The sequence below is a fragment of the Narcine bancroftii genome, chromosome 1 (genome assembly GCF_036971445.1).
Source record: "Narcine bancroftii isolate sNarBan1 chromosome 1, sNarBan1.hap1, whole genome shotgun sequence".
NCBI classification, from domain to species: domain Eukaryota; kingdom Metazoa; phylum Chordata; class Chondrichthyes; order Torpediniformes; family Narcinidae; genus Narcine; species Narcine bancroftii.
The window spans coordinates 76803292-76821751 of NC_091469.1; the positions used below are offsets into that span (position 1 = coordinate 76803292).

Sequence of the window (18460 nt, forward strand, 5' to 3'; positions counted from 1 at the left end):
GTGCAATCCAGGGAAAACTGATTGAAACTGATGAAAGCAAGTTCTAGAGCAGTAGATGGCTGTAAGTGCTCTCTGTCTGATGTTTCTCTTGAAAAAGAGGAAGGAATGGAACTCTGTGGTAGCCTGAAGAAACAGGTTACTATCTAAAAGACCCTGATGGGGCAAGTTTAATCAGCGAGACCCTGAGGTGACTAGTGGTGGTACCTCAGTTGTGGAAATCCTGGAGCAACAAATATCTCTATCTGCAAACCCTACAAGAACCTTCTAGAGGGGTAAACATTTACCTTTCAAGCACCAACCCTGGTGAACTTTATACATGTTAAATTCTATGCACAATATGGTGATTGCCTGCAACCAGAGAACTTGGAAGAAGGAGAAGTGAGATTGAACTGTGAACCGAAGAACTTTTCTTAAATCCACATACACACATTACAAACACGTGCGCTTAGAATTAGAAGGGGGTAATTTGGGTTAGTATGGAGTATAAGAATAGAGATAAGTTAAAGTTTGATTCTATTTTCATGTTTGAAGTTGATTAAAAATAACTTTTGTTTTGAAAGCCACTTGTCTTGGTGAATGTCTATTGCTGCTGGGTTTTGGGGACCTTTGGGCTCGTAACACCACTAAAATACTACATATTTCTGGAAAAGACCATATAGTAGCACTGTCCCTTTCTGCTCCACTTGATGTTTCATCTGTAGATCAAGGTATTGACTATACAGTTTTGGCTGCGGCCCAAAAATACGACCATGAGATGAATGCTGATTGGATTCCAATCACAAACCTGCAATTGAAGGATGCACAGTTTGGAATTCATGGCCATCTACGCTTCTGTGATATATCAATGGTATACCCATGACCAGTAGTTCTGGTATCATGGTAACATCAAGTATTCAACTCTGTGCATGGTCTCTTACATCCATCGATTAGATCGACCACTTGTATGGTTTCCGACAGGTTTGTGTGGCACAGTCTTAAAAAAAAGGATGTTACTTAAATGGCGAGGTCCTGCATTACCTGCCAGAAAGAAAAAGTACAGTGGCATACTAAGGCACCACTACAGTCCTTCCCAGCAGTTACTTTGTTCATGTCCATGTGGACATTGTTGGTCTGCTTCCTGTTTCAAGAGGACACCATTATCTTTTTACAGTAATAGACAGGTTTACATGATGGCCCAAGGCCATGCCTATGGTAGATGCAACTGCAGACACTTATGCTCAGGAGTTTCTCAGTTCCGGGGAGTTTCATTTTGGTTTACTGGCACATGTTACTTCAGATAAGAGTACCACAATTTACTTCCTCAGTGTGGACGGTCTTGCCTTGCTTGCTCGGTTCAACAATTCATCATACAAATGCCTATCATTCCCAGGCTAATGGAATGGTGTAAAAATTTCATCAATATCTCAAGTCAGCCTTGATGGCTCGGTAAAATGGCCCAAATTGGGCTGATGAGCTGTCTTGGCTTTTGCTGGGCATTAGAACAACTCCAAAGGAGGACCTCCAAGCTTCATCTGCGGAGCTCGTGTACTGTTGACGGTCGCAGGGGAGTTTGTGCCTTATCATTCCAACTCCAATGGTGATCCTAAGAAATTGTTGACTTGGCAAAAGGAGACCGTAAGAAAATTGATTCCTATACTGCCATCTTCGCATGGAGAACACTCTTCCTTTGTACCCAAAGACCTCAAAAACTGCAAGTATGTCTTCATCTGCAGGGGAACATTTGGTCAATCTTTGCAGATGCCTTACGAAGGTCAACCTGTATTTTGGACATTGGACGGAAGCCACAGTTTTTCACTATTGACAGGCTTAAACCAGCTTATGTGGACACATCTTTCCCACTGCAGCAGCCAACAGTCCATCACAGAGGTTGATCACTTAAAGACAGACAAACCATTCTGCCAGTACTTGAGGGGTGTGGGGGGCTGTGAAGTGACGTTATGGTTTCACTACAACTCCCAGAAGGCATCAAACTGGCTCTGTGACGTCAGTGCATAATGATGTCAGCGCGTGTCGGGCGCATGATTCGTGTTTTTTTTAAAAGGTTGCGCCAGTTATGAAAACTAAATCCATTTGATTCACTCGAAAAACACCTTGCACGGTTATTTTATCATGTCCACTGTGATTCCAGTAGTCATACTATAGATTCTTCCACTGATGAGCCAGGAGATCACGCAGGTGGAGAATCATGAAGCAGTGCATTCCTACTGCCACTTGCTATGCATTGGAAGCACCCAGGGTTCATGGGTCCTTCCAATGCATAGCCTTGAAGTCCACAATATCATTCTGAATCCACCTACTTCACTTTGAGCAATCATGGGCCTGTGATTACCAGAGTCAGTAAGACTGCTGAACTTCAATTAAATTTTGAGCACAAACTTATTTTTTTCCTCCCTGGTAGAGATAAATTCATAAAGCACAAAATCATGTACACAGTTATCTTAGTTCAATTTTCCATCATTAACCTGTGCCTTCTATGTCTTAGCAATTCGACTGTTCAGAATCATGACCATCTTCATTAAACAAATCAAATTAGACTGATAACCCAAGTTGTCTCCCTTCTGTCTGACACTAGGAAACACCAGGGATCCTCATAATGCATTTGCAATTGCCAATGAATTTCATCAATTTAAACAGGGTTGTCATCACGTAAAAATACCACGTAAAAATTAATGCAAGGTAATAATTAGCAAAAATTTTTCATTTGTAATTTTAAGGGAAGATTATTTAAGAAACAGCTGAAGATTTTGGGGTCAAGGACATTGCAACAAGGAACTTCAGCAGCTGAGTTGGACAGATTGAAAAGCAACTCTGATCACATAATGGAAACCGTACTAATACAAGGTGCTCTTTTTTTAAAAACTAAATGCATTTAACAGACAATGAAAAGCAGGTTGAGGAGTTTGAAGGCAATGAAAGATATAACAAACCAATAATAGCTTTAATTGCTTACTTATAGAAATGAAATGCACTTACTCAGTAAAATATAAAACAACTTGCTGCTAGCATTAGTTAAGTTTGATAGAAGTTCCTGTTCATTTGTTGTTCGTTGATAATCCATATCAAGGATCTCTTCATTTTTAAGCTGATAGCTCGTTTTTAATGGTGTTTTATTGATGACAACAAATGAATCACTTGGATAAATTGTAACATCAAGTCCAAGGGAATTCTTTATTACAAAAGGGGCTTGGTCTTTCTGAAAAATGTCACTCGTTTTTCCAGCAGCATCAGTAAATGCCTACAAAATGAAATATGCAATATAAATCACCATTTTAGAAAATGAAAATAATTTAAAAATTATTCCCTTGTATAAATTACCAGAAAGTGTAACTATCCAATCAATTTACCGTTACTTTTTTTTTGTACAAGGAACAGCATTTTCTCGGAAATGTAACCCAAATTTGATAGATAGGTTTGTCGACTTCATAATGTCTTTTTAAACTCTTATCAGCATTTGATTATGTAAGTTGGCAAACACAACAGAGGGAGGAAATGGTAATTGGTTCCCAACTTTAAATTGCACAACATTTTGAAACTATGCCATGTCCCTAATGTCTTGACCACCCTCTCAAAACATCTTTACATCTTCCTCCTGCAAAAAGCTGCTTAAAAGCTTGCTCTTGATAATGCTATTGCTTCTTTTCTAACTTCTCTTTACTTGGTTCGTTTTCCATCTTTGAAAATACTCCTGCAAAACAACTATAAATGAAAATTAAAAATGAAGAGATGCTGGGATTATGAAACAAAAAGACAAATGATGGAAATAATTAACAGATCAAGATGGCAGAATTTAAAAAAAAACCTTCAATTCCTTTAACAGACTGCTTAAAGCTTCACTACCAGGTAGCAGGACCTTGCGGAGCAGAGCTAAATTACTAAATGCCTTTGAATTCAAAGAGTGAATCCAGGGGCACTTGACCTTCTGCACATTCCCAACTTTTATATCCAAGCACGGAAATCTAAGTGCTGCCTCTTTCTGGACCACTGAGGAGCAGTCAGCATGTTCCAAACTTATGAGAGCCTTCCATGCAGTCCTGTCAAATAGTTTTTTTCAGCATATTTCTATTTCCAGTGTTATGGGCCCAGAAGGCTCCAAAACCCAGCATCAAGATATTCACCAAAACAATGGTTACTTAAACAAAAGTTGCTTTTAATTTTCTTTAAACATAAAAAGAGAATAAAACTTTAACTTATTACTATTAACTTAACCTTACTTAACCCCCTTCTAATTCTAAGCACATGTGTATGTAATATGTATATGTTAAGGAAAGTTTCTGTTTCGCTGTCCAATCATTCACTTTTCACTTCTCCAAATTCACCGGTATCAGGCAATTCTCATACTGTGCACAGCATTTAACATTTATGAATCTTCACCAGGCTCTGATACTTAAAGTTAAATGGTTACTGCTGAGGAAGGTTCTTGTTGGTGTCAGAGAGATATTTGTTGTTCATTAGACACGCAAACTGATTTCCTCCAATCAGTCACTTCACTGTCTTGTCCCATCATAATTTTCCAAATGATAACCTTTTCTTCCAGGTCACCACAGAGTTCCTTTTGTTTCCCCTATTTCACGAGAAACACTCTGGCCAGCCATTTCCTCTTGTAAGGACTACAAGGGTTTTGAACAGGCTGAACTCAGAATTCACAACCCATTTTCAAAATTGGGTTTTTCAACAAGCCTGCCAGTTTCCCATTTTGCAGCCTGATCTGCAACTGTTTGTTTGTTTTCTCTCTCTGCTTGTAAAAACCACATGACCTCTTCCAGGGGTCCAAACCCAATAGTCGAAAGATCTTATCAGTATATCTGAGCCTGGGCTTTATTTCATTTGCACTTCCTTGTGAAGTTCTTTCCAAAGCAGTTCCATTGTCTCTGCAAAGCCAACCAGTGACACAATGTCTCACTTCAGCAAAGTTCTTGCATTTTAAATGAGATGTCTTTTGTCAAGTGTTACTCTGTTTGTGAAGTATGACCTACACTAAACCCACAAAATCTATCTTTAACAGATCCTGTAACACCAGTTTCAATTATATTAGCACTAACTTTATCGCCAATTTGTTCTCAAAGGGGCCTACTCACTATTTTCCTGGTAAGCAGGGTAAAAAAGGTATGGAGGGATCTGGACTCAGGAAGAAAATCATGATAGACCCTTTTTGCAAAAATTCTGCCAAGTTAATATCTCTCTTCTTCTCTTTGGCTTGGCTTCGCGGACGAAGATTTATGGAGGGGGTAAAAAGTCCACGTCAGCTGCAGGCTCGTTTGTGGCTGACAAGTCCGATGCGGGACAGGCAGACACGGTTGCAGGGGAAAATTGGTTGGTTGGGGTTGGGTGTTGGGTTTTTCCTCCTTTGCCTTTTGTCAGTGAGGTGGGCTCTGCGGTCTTCTTCAAAGGAGGTTGCTGCCCGCCAAACTGCCAAACTGTGAGGCGCCAAGATGCATGGTTTGAGGCGTTATCAGCCCACTGGCGGTGGTCAATGTGGCAGGCACCAAGAGATTTCTTTAGGCAGTCCTTGTACCTTTTCTTTGGTGCACCTCTGTCACGGTGGCCAGAGGAGAGCTCGCCATATAACACGATCTTGGGAAGGCGATGGTCCTCCATTCTGGAGACGTGACCCATCCAGCGCAGCTGGATCTTCAGCAGCGTGTAGGTGAAAGAAACAACATTAGCTGCTCAGGACAAAAAGCATAAAAAAAGTGGAAATCTAGAATAAAAGTATATGATGCTGGATCTTTAGCAAATGAAGACAGCATCAGTGAAGAAAACGTAATGTTTCAGGTTAATTACCTTTTAACCTAGGTCAAAGAAAACAAGATTTTGATACCACCTAAAAGCTTCTTCAGAGTACTATCCACTTGGCTAAACATTTGGTTTCTTCACCTGTCTTGCCCCACCTTAAGAAGATTGAGGTGAGCTTCCACATTAAAATGTTGCCTTCTACTGGAGGAACTCATGTATTGCCAAGTAAATATGGTGAGCAATTTGGAAAACTTAGATGATTATGTACGAGTTGGTTTGCATGTAAAATAAAGTTCTGTAGTGCATCTCAGTACATGTGACAATGTCAATCAGTTCAAGGTGGCAACTTACCACAACTTTCTTAAGATGGTGCAAGGGGGCAATGAATATTGGAGTCACCAATCCAGATAGACCCCTCCGAAATAAAAGCATGCTGCTGCTAATGGATCATTCTACAAATTATGATTAACTGCTATCTGCCCAAGGAGCCCTCAAATGGAATGAAGTTACCCATTACATTGTAATCCTATCACCAAAATACAAATTCTTCACAATTTAGCAATTTTAAGAAATGCCATATATTTAAATATTCTTAGCATGTTGGCCTCCAAGCAAGAATTAAGTAAGAATTACAATTACAAGAAAGAATTACAAGTACTAGAAACTCTGATGGATTGCAATCCATATTCAATCTCTGCCAAGATTTTTGATGCTACTTTATTTGACCTTGGGTTTTCAACATTTTAACTCCAGGTTCTTGAAATCTACCCCTTAAAAGTGAAAAAAAATGTTCCTGTGAAAGTTTTGTTATAATAAAACAATGTATCATCCAACGTGTCAGTGAAATATTACCAGAAAACCTGTTTTTAAAAACTTGTCTTACCGTAGCTAAATTATTAAGCATAGTTAAACCACATTTTGACATTGTCGTATTGAGTTGGTCTTTTGAAAAGATATGAATAACTGTTTTATATTCAGGAATATGTAGCTTTTCCTCTTCATTTTCCACATCATTCCTTACTTTGATAGGCTTCTTCTTTATCTGAGGTGAGAAACGTGTAGGTCATTTGTTAACATAAATATTTATAGTATTTTTTAGCTGAGACTGTGTTGAATTGGCAAAAGGATTTAATAAGGAAGAAACAAATACATCATGCAATGTCTTCTCACTTTTCAATTACTTTACATGTAAAAATTAATCCAACTAAAATACCAGCTCCCATATATTCAATCTATGAATAATCAGAACTCAGACTTTCAAAACAGCTGAACATTTTACGTCGGGGTCCTTTATTGAGATCCAAGGATGCTGTCGGATCCACTGAGTTCCTTCAGCAACTCATTGCTTGTGTAAGATTCCAGCATCTGTAGGCTTTGAATCAGTCTAGTTCTGACATTTGCACCAAGGCATGAATGTGATCCAAGACGTGAGAAAGAAATCATCAACCAAACAAGGTAATTGTGGTTGAGTGGTTAAGTAATCAGGCCAGTGATTCGGATACTGGAGCGAACAATTTATAGACCTAAATACGAATCCAACCACAACTGTGGAATTTAAATTATTTGTGCGGAGTTTGTATAAATAAAAGGCTCAAAGATTCCTTTTTGCAATATAATACATTAAAAATGTAATATACATGATATACTTAATCTTTGTCTGCTGTAAGGCAGAGCTACCATAAGCATTGCCCGACACCCCTAACAAAAAGGAAAAAGAGAAACAGAAGAGTGTCTCTTCAGAGACTTAATGTCGCTGGATTCACCTCCAGTGCTCCTGCAGCCTCTTCAGATGCACAGATTCCAGTTCAAACCATTGGTAACCTGAGCTCAGATCTAATCCTCATATACGATCAGGGAGTCTTCAATGCCCAAGGCTCTTTGGGCACAGAACCCTCCAGAATCCCGGTTCTGATACCTGGTTCCTATGAGCCAGTCTCTAACACCCCGCAGCTTGTGTGGGTCCTTTGACCACAACACACCAACAGACTGCAGCTTGTGTTGCTCCTTAGAGGCTCAGAGGCTGAGCCCCTCGATGGTCTGCTTCTTTGGTTCTCTTCCCAGTTGGTTAGTTTCCTAGGTTTTCCTTCTCAACAGAGGAGTGGGGGATTGGGGACGGGGGGTGGTGGGGGGTGGGGGGTGGTGTTCTCCATTTCTTGTCCATTGCACCAGTCTGCTGCTCCCTGGAGTCTGCACCTCTCGTGATACACTGCCCAGCACAGGTGCCTCACGCTTTTGCACTTTATTTTTTCTCTCTCTTGTTTCCATTTCTTTATTTGTTAACATGTGCACATTGTACAATAATAATTCTGCCTCACCCGCAGAAAAAAGAATCTCAGGGTTGTATGTAAAGTCATGTATGCATTCCAATAATAAATTTGGAATCTGGATCTAGTGAGATGGAAGGGAATACAGGAATCAGGGTCACAGAATGGTGGAAGGGAGTATTAGAAAAAGAGTCACCGATGATTAAGTATGATCTAAAGGTTATTATGTAGACATCAACATTTCAGGGCATGCAATGCTCCACAGGAATACATAAGTAGGTCGGGGGGGGGGGGGGGGCAGGTTAACATTTTTATTCAAAGGTACTTATGGCCAGTCATCATTCTAAAATATGATCTTTTTAATTTTGATATATGCTAAAAAAAAGACAAACACTTTGAAGAGGCTAAAAATAAATTTTATAAAATGACAGGAAAAGGAACAGAAAATAATGGTAACTAATGTCAGATGATCTACTGTCTTGGCAAAGATTAACAAATCTTTGATGACAATAGATATTTTCAGTGTTGAATTAGAATCATTTAAGCAATCAGCAGTTTCGAAGTTCAAGTTTAGAACAAACATGGAAGACTAGCACTGGTCATGGCAGTCAATAGTCATTTAAGTTGTGCCACCTCTGTCATCACCAACTTCAACAATGCTCATTAAGGAATGTTCCAATTTCCAAAAATCGAAAATGTGTCTTCCTTGACTAATGTTGGGCCGAGGGGAGAAAGGATCAGAGATAGGAGCGTGAGGTTGATAAGTGGACAGAATGGTTTGATTATCTGGAATAATCAAGGCTGATGTTTAGCAAAGTGGCTTGGGGTCAAGAAGGGAGCAAAACTGTGGGATGAAGATCTGGGATACAGGAATCAAGAACACAGCCTTATCAGGTGACTGGAAATTATTGAGGAGAACTGATGAATGGCATTGAGAAAAAAGTTAGATTTAAGATGTGGATTTTCTATTTGTGAGTGGGGACAGTGTGTGGAGAAGTTTCAAATTTCAATATCCAGGAGTATGTGAATCAAACAGGGTGCTCTGAAAGGAGCATTGCATGAGGAACAATGTAACTCTGCACAAAGGCATCTTCTGCAGTCATAGGGGTAAGTCCCAAGGGAACGATGGGCGGGGACGGACAAGTGGACAAGGGAGCCATGGAGGGAAAGGATCCTGTGGAAGGCAAAGAGGGGAGGAGAAGGGAATATGTGTCTAGAGGTGGGATCACATAGTAGATGGTGAAAATGCGGAGGAGGATGTGTCGGATGCAGAGGATAGTGGGGTGGTAGGTGAGGACAAGAGGAATCCTGTCCTTTTTGCTTGTGGGGGCAGAGGGTGCCAGGGCAGATGTACAGGTAATGGAGGATATGCAGGTAAGTATCAAGTTGATGGTGGTAGGAGGAGGAGGACATCTCTGATGATTTGGCATGGAAGTCCTCATCCTGGGTGCAGATGCAATAGAGACAGGAATTAAGTGAATGGAATGCTTATAAAAATGTACTTGAGATAACTGTAGGAGTTGGTGGTCAAGAGTTTGTCTCCTGAGATGGAGGCAGAGGGATTGAGGAAAGGAGAGTGCTGCTAGAGATGGACCAAGTGAATCCGAGTTCGTGGTGGAAGTTGCCAGCAAAATGGATAAAGTCAACATGGATACATGAGGCAGCACCAAAGTAGTCAATGATATAGCAGAGAAAGATTGAGGGACCTTGCCTGTGTCGGCTTGTAGCATGGCTTGCTCCACATAGCCAACAAAGGCAAGCACAGCAGGGGCCGACGCAGGTATCCTTGGCTACCTTTTTAAGCTGGAGAAAAAGTGATAAGGACAAATTGAGGGTGAGAACAAACTCAGCCAGCCGGAGGAGGGTGGTGGTGGTGGTGGAGAAGGACTGGTTGGTTCTATTGTGCAGAAATAAACAAAGGCCTTTGAGGCCTTCAGTATGGAGATTAGAGGTGTATAGGGATTGGATATCTATCGTAAATATTAAGCAATAGAGTTCAGAGAACTGGAAGTTGTTTAAGTAATGGAGGGTGTGTGAAGTGTCCAGGATATAGGTGGGGAGGGACTGGACCAGGGGGACAAAACAGAGTCAAGGTAAGCAGAGACCAATTCAGAGGGGCAGGAGCATGTGGACACTATGGGTCTGTCGGACAATTGGGTTAGTGGATCTTGGGTAGGAGGTAGAAACACACGGTATTGGGTTGGGAAACATTAAGGATGGAAGGCTTGGTGCCAGGGAGGTGACCAGAATGATGAGTTCAAAGATGGTGCATGGAAGGGGAAAAATAATGTTCTTCGGTGATTCTATTTCAATGCAAGGAGTTTCGTAGAAAAGGCAGGTGAGCTTAGTGTAGATTGCATATGGAATTGTGACATTGTGACCACTAGTGAAACTTGGTTGCAGGAGGGGCAGGACTGGCAACTCAATATTCTGTATGTTTCAGGTGCAATAGATCGGGAGGGTGGAAGGGGGAGGAGTGGGATTGTTCATCAGAGAAAATATTACAGCTGTGCTCAGGGAGGACAGTCCAGAGGACTCATCAATTGACATTACATATGTGGAGCTAAGAAATGGGAAAAGTATGAGGACATTAATGGAGTTGTATTATAGACCCAACATAATCAGCGAGAATTGGAGGAGCAAATCTGCAGAGATATCAGATAGTTGCAGGAAACAAAGTTGTGAGAGTAGGTGATTTTAACTTTCCACATATTGACCAAGACTCCCATGCTGTAAAAGAGCTAGATGGCTTGGAGTTTGTGAAATGTGTTCAGGAAAGTTTTCTTAATCGAGGTACTAACTGGAGAGAGTGCAATACTGGATCTCTTATGACAGAATCAGGACAGGTGCTAGGGAACACTTTGGGCATAATGCCATTAGTTTCAAGATAATTATGGATAAGGATAGGTCTGGTCAACTTCAATTGCATAAAGACCAATTTTGAGGAAGTGAGAAAGGATCCAGAAAGCATGGATGGGATAGGTGGTTTTCCAGCAAGAATGTGCTTGGTCAGTGAAAGACCATCAAAGGAAAAATTTTGTTTATGCAGATTTTCTATGTTCTTGTCAGGATTAAAGGCAAAGTTAACAAGCACATGGAATTTTGGGTATCTGAATAACAAGAGAGCAGTGAAAATAGTAGACAACAAGGAGCAAATGAGTTAATGGAGGAATATATTTTTAAAAATTAAGAAAAAAAACAAGAAATAATCCCAGAGGGCTAAAGAAGTCATGAGATTTCTCTGTCAAACAAGGTGAAGGAAAATTCTGAGGACTTCTACAAGTATATCAAGAACAAAAAGCTATAAGGGACAAAATTGGTCTTCTTGAAGATCAGAGTTGTCAGCTTTGTATAGATGTAGGAGAGATGGGGGAGACTTTAAATGGATTTTATTTTCATCAGTATTTACTCAGGAAACTGACACAGAATCTTGGGAAGTGAGGCAAACAAGCAGTGGGGTCATGGAACCTTCACAAAATAAAGAGAAGGAGGTGCTTGCTGTCTTCAAATAAGGGTGGATATATCCCCAGGCCCTGACACTGTATTCCCTTGGACCTTGAAGGAGGATAGTAAAGAAATTGCCGGGACCCTAGCAGATACGTTTAAAATGTTGTTAGCCTTGGCTGAAGTGCCGTGGAATTGAAAGTAGTTCATGTTTTTTTTTGCTTAAATACCAGGCTCCAAAAATAATCCAGGAAATGATAAACTGGTGGGCATGACATCACTGGAAGGCAAGCAAATTATTGGAAGGCATGTTATTGGAAGATGCTCTAAGACAATGGTTCTCAACCTTTTTATCTCCTATTTACATACCACCTTAAGTAATCCCTTACAAACCACAGAGTTCTTATGGTATAGTCAGAGGTTGATTTGGGATTGTAACATGGCTTTGGTAGATCATGTTTAATTAATCTTTTAAAGTTTTTCATGTTGGTTACCAGAAAAGTTGATGAAGGAAAGGCTGGGGATGTTGCCTACATTCATTTTAATAAGGCCTTTGACAAAGTCCCACATTGGAGGTTAGTCAGGAAGCCTCAGTCACTCAATATTCATAGTGAGGTTGTAAAGTGGATTTGACATTGGCTATATGGGAGCAGCCAAAGATTGATAATGGATGACTGCCTCTCTGATTGGAAGCCAGTGACTAGAGGTGTGCCTCAGAGAACAGCGCTGGGTGCATTGTTGTTTGTCATCTATATCAATGATGATGTGGTAAATTGGATAAGGAAGTTTATAGATGACACAAAGAATGGAGGTGTAGAGGACAGTGAGGAAGACTTTAAAAACTTTCAAAAGGATCTTGACCATCTGGAAAAACGGGCTGCAAAATGGTAGATGGAATTTAATGCAGACAAGTGTGAAGTGCTGCATTTTGGAAGGACAAACCAAGATAGAATGTACATGATAAATGGTAGGGCACTAAGGAGTGCAGTAGAACAGAAGGATCTGGGAATACAGATACATAATTCCCTGAAAGTGGCATTACACGTAGACAGAGCTTTGGGCACATTTGCCTTCATAAATTAAAGTATTGAGTATAGGAGTTTGAATGTTATGTTGAAGTTGTAGAAGACATTTGTGAGGCCAAATTTGGAGTATTGTATGCATTTTGCTCACCTAACTACAGGAAGATATCAATAAGACTGAAAGAGTGCCAGGAAGATTTTGCTACGATGTTGCCAGGAGGTGGAACTGAGTCACAGGGAAATGTTAAACAGGTTAGGACTTTATATCCTGAATTTTAGAAGAATTAGGAATTTTGATGGAGTAAATGCAAATAGGCTTTTTCCTCTGAAGTGAGGTAAGGTGCAAACCAGAGGACATGGATTAAGGGTGAAAAGGGAAAAGTTTAAGGGGAACATTAGGGAGAACTTCACAAAGAGAATAGTGGGTGTGTGGAATGAAATGCTAGCTTAAGTGCTGAATGCAGGCTCAATTTTGACATTTAAAAACTATTTGGATAGGTACATGGATGGGAGAGTATGGAAGGACATGGACTAGGTTCAGGTCAGTGGCACTATCCAGAATAATCATTTGGCAGACTGGAAGGGCCCAAAGGTCTGTTTCTGTGCTATAATGTTCTATGATTCTATGGTAAGTCACCTTCAAATTTCCATAGTGTTAAGATGTCAACTTTTCTTTTGCTTCTGACTTGGAATGGTAGCATCAACATTACATTAATGGACAAGCAGTCAGTGTTCAGCATTATTACAGACTAAATAAGGGCTCAGTTGCCTAGGTCTGTCTTTAACTCAAATTTGTATTTAAGTCAGAACATACGGTCCTTATTTTGAGTCAGTTAGTCAAATATATTACAACATCTTAAACATAATAATATAGTACATAATTGGATGATATAGGAAAAAATGATGGAGAGATGGTGACTGTTGGAGAGGATGGACCTGGTGTTGAAGAGTCGGGTGGGGGGGTGGTTTAACTACTGGAGTCAATTTTTTGAAGTAGTCATCAAGGGAGGTTTGTTCAGAGTTTTTCTTTTTCTCATCATAAATAATCTTGTATCAGCTGAGGTCCTTGGTAACTGCAAGGATTAATCTCTCTGTTTCAGGATCTTCCTCCTCTAACTTTGCCATTCCTGCTTCAATGAGACAAAAGACTTCAGCTAACTCTTTCGTCGAAAACTTTTTTGGTTCTGGAGTGTTTACGTCCGAGTCTTCCTCTGCTGCTCTAGTTCCATAAGATCTTCATTGGTCAGTTTTTCGGCATGGGAGTTGAGTAACTCTACATCATTTTCACTGATGTCTAACTGCAGTTGATTACCAATATCAACTACAGCTTGGCTGGCTTCGGTGATGTTGTCAGCTGTAAACCCCTGAAAAAGCAGGGGCGAATTGTGGGCACAATTTGATCCAAACTCCTTTCATATTTGACTGCTTCATTACATCCCAAGAGTCAACAATATTTCTGATGGCTTCAAAGATGTTTTAATTCCCCCAGAACTCCCTTAAGCTCATCACATTATCTTGGGTAGCCTTGATTTCTCGTGAGAAGGTCCGCCGTAAATAATAGGACTTAAGAGAGGCTATGACTCCTTGATCCATTGGCTCAAGTAGTGATGTGATGTTGCAAGGTTAAAATACGACCTTTACATTGGGGCAAAAGTCACCTAAAAATATCTTTGAATCCTATTATGGTCCGGGGAATTTAAGCTCAAAAATAAAATCAAATGTTCAAACCTTTTTTTTTTAAAAAAGAGCTATTCTCAGTAGCAGTGAACATGAAACTACCAGATTGGTTTAGAACTTCACCTGGTTTTCATTAGGGAAGGAAGTCGGTAGTTCTTGTATGTCTGGGCTTTGTACACTCTTGACCTACTTGGTGTTTGATTCTTAAATTTAAAAAAAATTAGGGATGGATAATTAATTGATTAAAACAACTGGACAAAATGCAGTAATTTCTTAAATAAATAATTTAAATATCCAAATTGAAATATTTAAAGTGTAGTACTGGACACAGCCAAGAAAGACTCAGCCACCACATTGAAAGTCGTTAATGACTGTTTTTATTCAAATTCAGCGCGCACCCTTTTAAGCTCAGTCACCTCGTGTATTGTGACATCATAATCGCTGCCCCAGGCGCGCGCTGGGCAGGAGACTTGAGGCAGGGAGAAAACCTTGGCAGCGCCATCTTCCCAAGACTGCCCCACCACATAGTGTTACACGCGGGGCCGGTTCGCCATGAGAGCGTGCGCCGCCACAAAAGCAGTTATATTGAACATACCTACCTTGATCCCAAGCTCCCAAGGTCTAAATTCATCACTGTTTTCAATCTCTAATGGTTCTAGTAGTGGCTCCCATACAGCAAGTACTTCATTGTAGTAATGCATCTGATAAATAAAATGTTACTCTTATTATCTTTAATACATTTCACGTTTGAGACCTTCCCCAGGCGTACTGAAAAATCAGGAAAGATGGAATTGAAGTATTGGAGAGGGTTAGGAAGAGAGGAAAGGGATAGAGCACAGTTGAGTAGGTGATGGATGGATGGATGAATATAGGAGGGAGGGGAATAAGAGGAAGGAGCAAAGAAACTCATCATTTTAATTTAAAATATCAATCCTGTAAACCTCTGATCAGCTTCCAGTATACATATCATTTCATTTGAATGAGATAACAGGTACTGTAAATTATATTTCCTATGTGGCCTTAATGAATTATAGTTTGATGTCCCCCCTGAACCCCAACCCCTCTGTTAATAAACATGCACTTGATAAATTTTGCTGAAATAAAAAGATTTTATTTAAAAGTTGCTTACTCCAACAAAATTTTGGAAATGTATTTGGAGACTAACTTTGAAAGACCGGCCCACAAAACAATTTATTAAACAGTTTTTTTCAATTGGGCTAATAGAAAGGAATCTAGTAAAAATCAATCCATTTAAAGTGGAAAACAAAACTCTAGTTCTTTTTTTAATCTGGCACTAATGACCATTTCCTGAATGATCTTTGATGTTTCAGAACGCAGTTTGGTTTGATTTACTGCATCCTTAGAGGGAGGAGTTAGACTTGTTTCATTTATCACCACAGCTGGTATGACCTAGAAAAGGGTTTTATATACCACCTGCCAGATGAGCTTTTGCATACAATGGCGTGGTTCAGGAACCTAATCACGAGGTTAATTGGAGAGGAACTGTATATGCAGCTACATGAACATTTGGCTTCTCTATTCAATACCCATCGCAATAAATCATAAAATTATGATATCTTTCCTATTAAATAGCAGGTCATTTTTGAATCTTGTGCAGGTCCAATCGAGGGGTCAGTGAAAGATAGGTGGACAGAAGTGAGTGAAGAATGATGAACAGATGGAGCCAGCCATGGTGGAGTTGGGAACCAGCAACATTCTTGTGAATATTTTCTGCACCTTCTGGAGCATATTCTCCCTAAATCATGATGACCAGATTTGCACACAATACTCCAAGTGTGGTTCCATCTTATACAGCTATAACATGATAGCCCAGTTCTTGTATTCAATGTCACAACAAATGAAAACAAGCATGCCACAGATCACCTTTACCGACCTATCTGCTGGTGTTGCTACTTACAGGGAACTATGTACTTGTACCTCTATATCTCTCTATTCTACAATATTCCCCAATGTTCTACCATTCAATGTGCATGCCCTGCCTTGGTTTAATTTCTGGAAATGTCATTTTTGACTTGCCCAAGTTACATTTCATGTGTAATTCTTGTGCCCAATTTCTCAGTTCATCAAGATTCTTTTGTTACCTTGGACAATTTTCTTCACATAAATTACATCACCAATTTTGGTGTCCTCAAAATTCCTAATCATGGCACCTAAATACTCATCCAATAAACATGTCAAACAGGGGACCCAGCACTGATCCCTGCAGCACACCATTGGACACTGGCCTCCAAATGAAAAAAAAAATCCCTGTCAATCCTTCCACATTGCCAATTTTGTGATGTGACCTTTCAGCCCAGCCTACCATGTAGAACCTTGTCAATGTAGCTAATATTTACTGCCTTGCCCATCTATGAACACCTTCATGCATCGTTAACCTCAGACTTTCTTATGCTCTCTACCATCTAATTCCTATTTTATTTCATTACCACTTGTGGTGGCTCTGCTCTCAAAATTCCAGACAACAAATGTAATTTCACCTCAAAAGTTACTCTACTGCTGTTGAAGTGATTGGAAATCTCATCAGAACATTGAACACAATTTACCTCAAAACACACACACACACACACACACACACAGACTATGGATTTTGTTATACAACTCTGATTATCTGAAATCGGATTCTACAAAATCCTCATTTATTTGAAAGTTTTTTGGAGTCTGATCTCACAGGTTGAAAAAAAAATCATTCGACATGAGGTTAGAACGATCATTGTCCTTGTTTCAGGTAACTCCCTCCCCTCTCTCTTTTCATTTCTTCTTTACCTTCCCCTATTGACTTTTTTCTACAACTCTCCCTCTCAAATTGCGTGGCACTGCCTCCCAGCCGCAAGCGGTCAGAAGAATCCCTTCTCCTGGTGTCATCAAGGCGAGCGGCCTCCCAGTCAGTAGTGGGATCTCGGACTCCCAGGCGGGAGTGGGAGCCTCAGGCTCAGATGCGTTCTCTCTACTCCCATCTTCTTCCTTCCCTCCCTCCTCGGCACACCTGATGCCAATGCTGACTCTGAATCCTCCCCTCAGCCTATTTCCCCGATGTGTACGTGCAGTAGGCCGAGGGGAGGATTCAGAGTTGGGTACTCTGGTGACCAGTGAGACTGGAGTCCGCTGACTCACCAGTGAATGTTCCAATGGGCCGGGGATCGGTGGCAGCAGTGGGTTCATGACTGGGATTGGCAGTGGCGGTTGGGTGGCCTCAGTGATCGGCGGTCGCATTGGGTTTGTCTCGGTGATCGGCGGCAGCCAACATTTTTATTTTAATATGGTAAATGTTGATCAGAACACCAGCCCCCATGCTGATCCCACTGCCCCACTCTCCCCCGACAGCCCATCACCAGTCCCCAGCTATAGATGACAGTGATGCTGGTGAGCCATGCAGCAATGAAGATCACTGCCAGCGTTATTCACCCATTATCACCCTAATTTCAACTTTGTATATAAGACCCGGGGGATATTTTTGAGCCATATTTGGTGCCATATTTCAGCCATATTTAATCAAACATTATTCTAATGTTTAAAAAGCCTTCCCTTGTTGTTTGTTGTTGTTTAAACACTGATACGAGTGATTTGCTGTTGCTACTGGGCTTTTTCTAAAAATAAATGACCAGTTCCCTGAAAAAATAGTTTATCCAACATAGGCTTGGTCCTGACCATTTCGGATAATCAGAGTTGTACAAATGTTCCGAAGAGTCTTGTGAATTTTTGGCAATGAGACAATCTTAGTTATATTCTTATTTTATTAGTTCTTGTGTCTGCCACATGTTAAGTTTAAATAAACTTAATTAATGAGTAGCCAATCTTTAATGCTTGAAGTACTATATCTGATGGCATATAGGACCCACTTCAAACACTGCCCCCCACCAAATATGGCTCAAAAATATCCCCCGGGTCTTATATACAAAGTTGAAATTAGGGTGATAATGGGTGAATAACGCTGGCAGTGATCTTCATTGCTGCATGGCTCACCAGCATCACTGTCATCTATAGCTGGGGACTGGTGATGGGCTGTCGGGGGAGAGTGGGGCAGTGGGATCAGCATGGGGGCTGGTGGCAGGAAGTCGAGAGACTCTCCCAGCGGCCCACTGTCAATCCCTGAACTGGTCCTACCGCCCCACTCCCTCCTCACCCCACTGGTCCCCATACTAATCCCGTCGTCCCACTCCCCACTCCACCTCCCCCCCCCAACCTGGGAGTGAGCAGGGCAGTGGGGCCAGCACAGGGAGTGACAGCAGGCCACCGGGAGAGAGTGGAAGAGTTGCAGTTTGTTTTTATAAAATGTTTTCTGCTATAGGTAAACTGCTTTTG

General features: G+C 40.7%; 1 protein-coding gene across 5 annotated transcripts in view; it reads right to left on the minus strand.

The window, feature by feature from the left end:
- vps13a (vacuolar protein sorting 13 homolog A) overlaps nucleotides 1–18460 on the minus strand; it is a 397184-nt gene that overhangs the window by 151846 nt on the left and 226878 nt on the right. For all 5 annotated transcript variants that reach the window (XM_069930496.1, XM_069930495.1, XM_069930501.1 and 2 more), the window contains 3 exons: nucleotides 14740–14841; nucleotides 6617–6775; nucleotides 2974–3235 (listed from right to left, as the gene is read on the minus strand). In XM_069930496.1, coding sequence (XP_069786597.1) covers nucleotides 2974–3235; nucleotides 6617–6775; nucleotides 14740–14841 — 523 coding nt within the window. The remainder of the gene's footprint in view (nucleotides 1–2973; nucleotides 3236–6616; nucleotides 6776–14739; nucleotides 14842–18460) is intronic.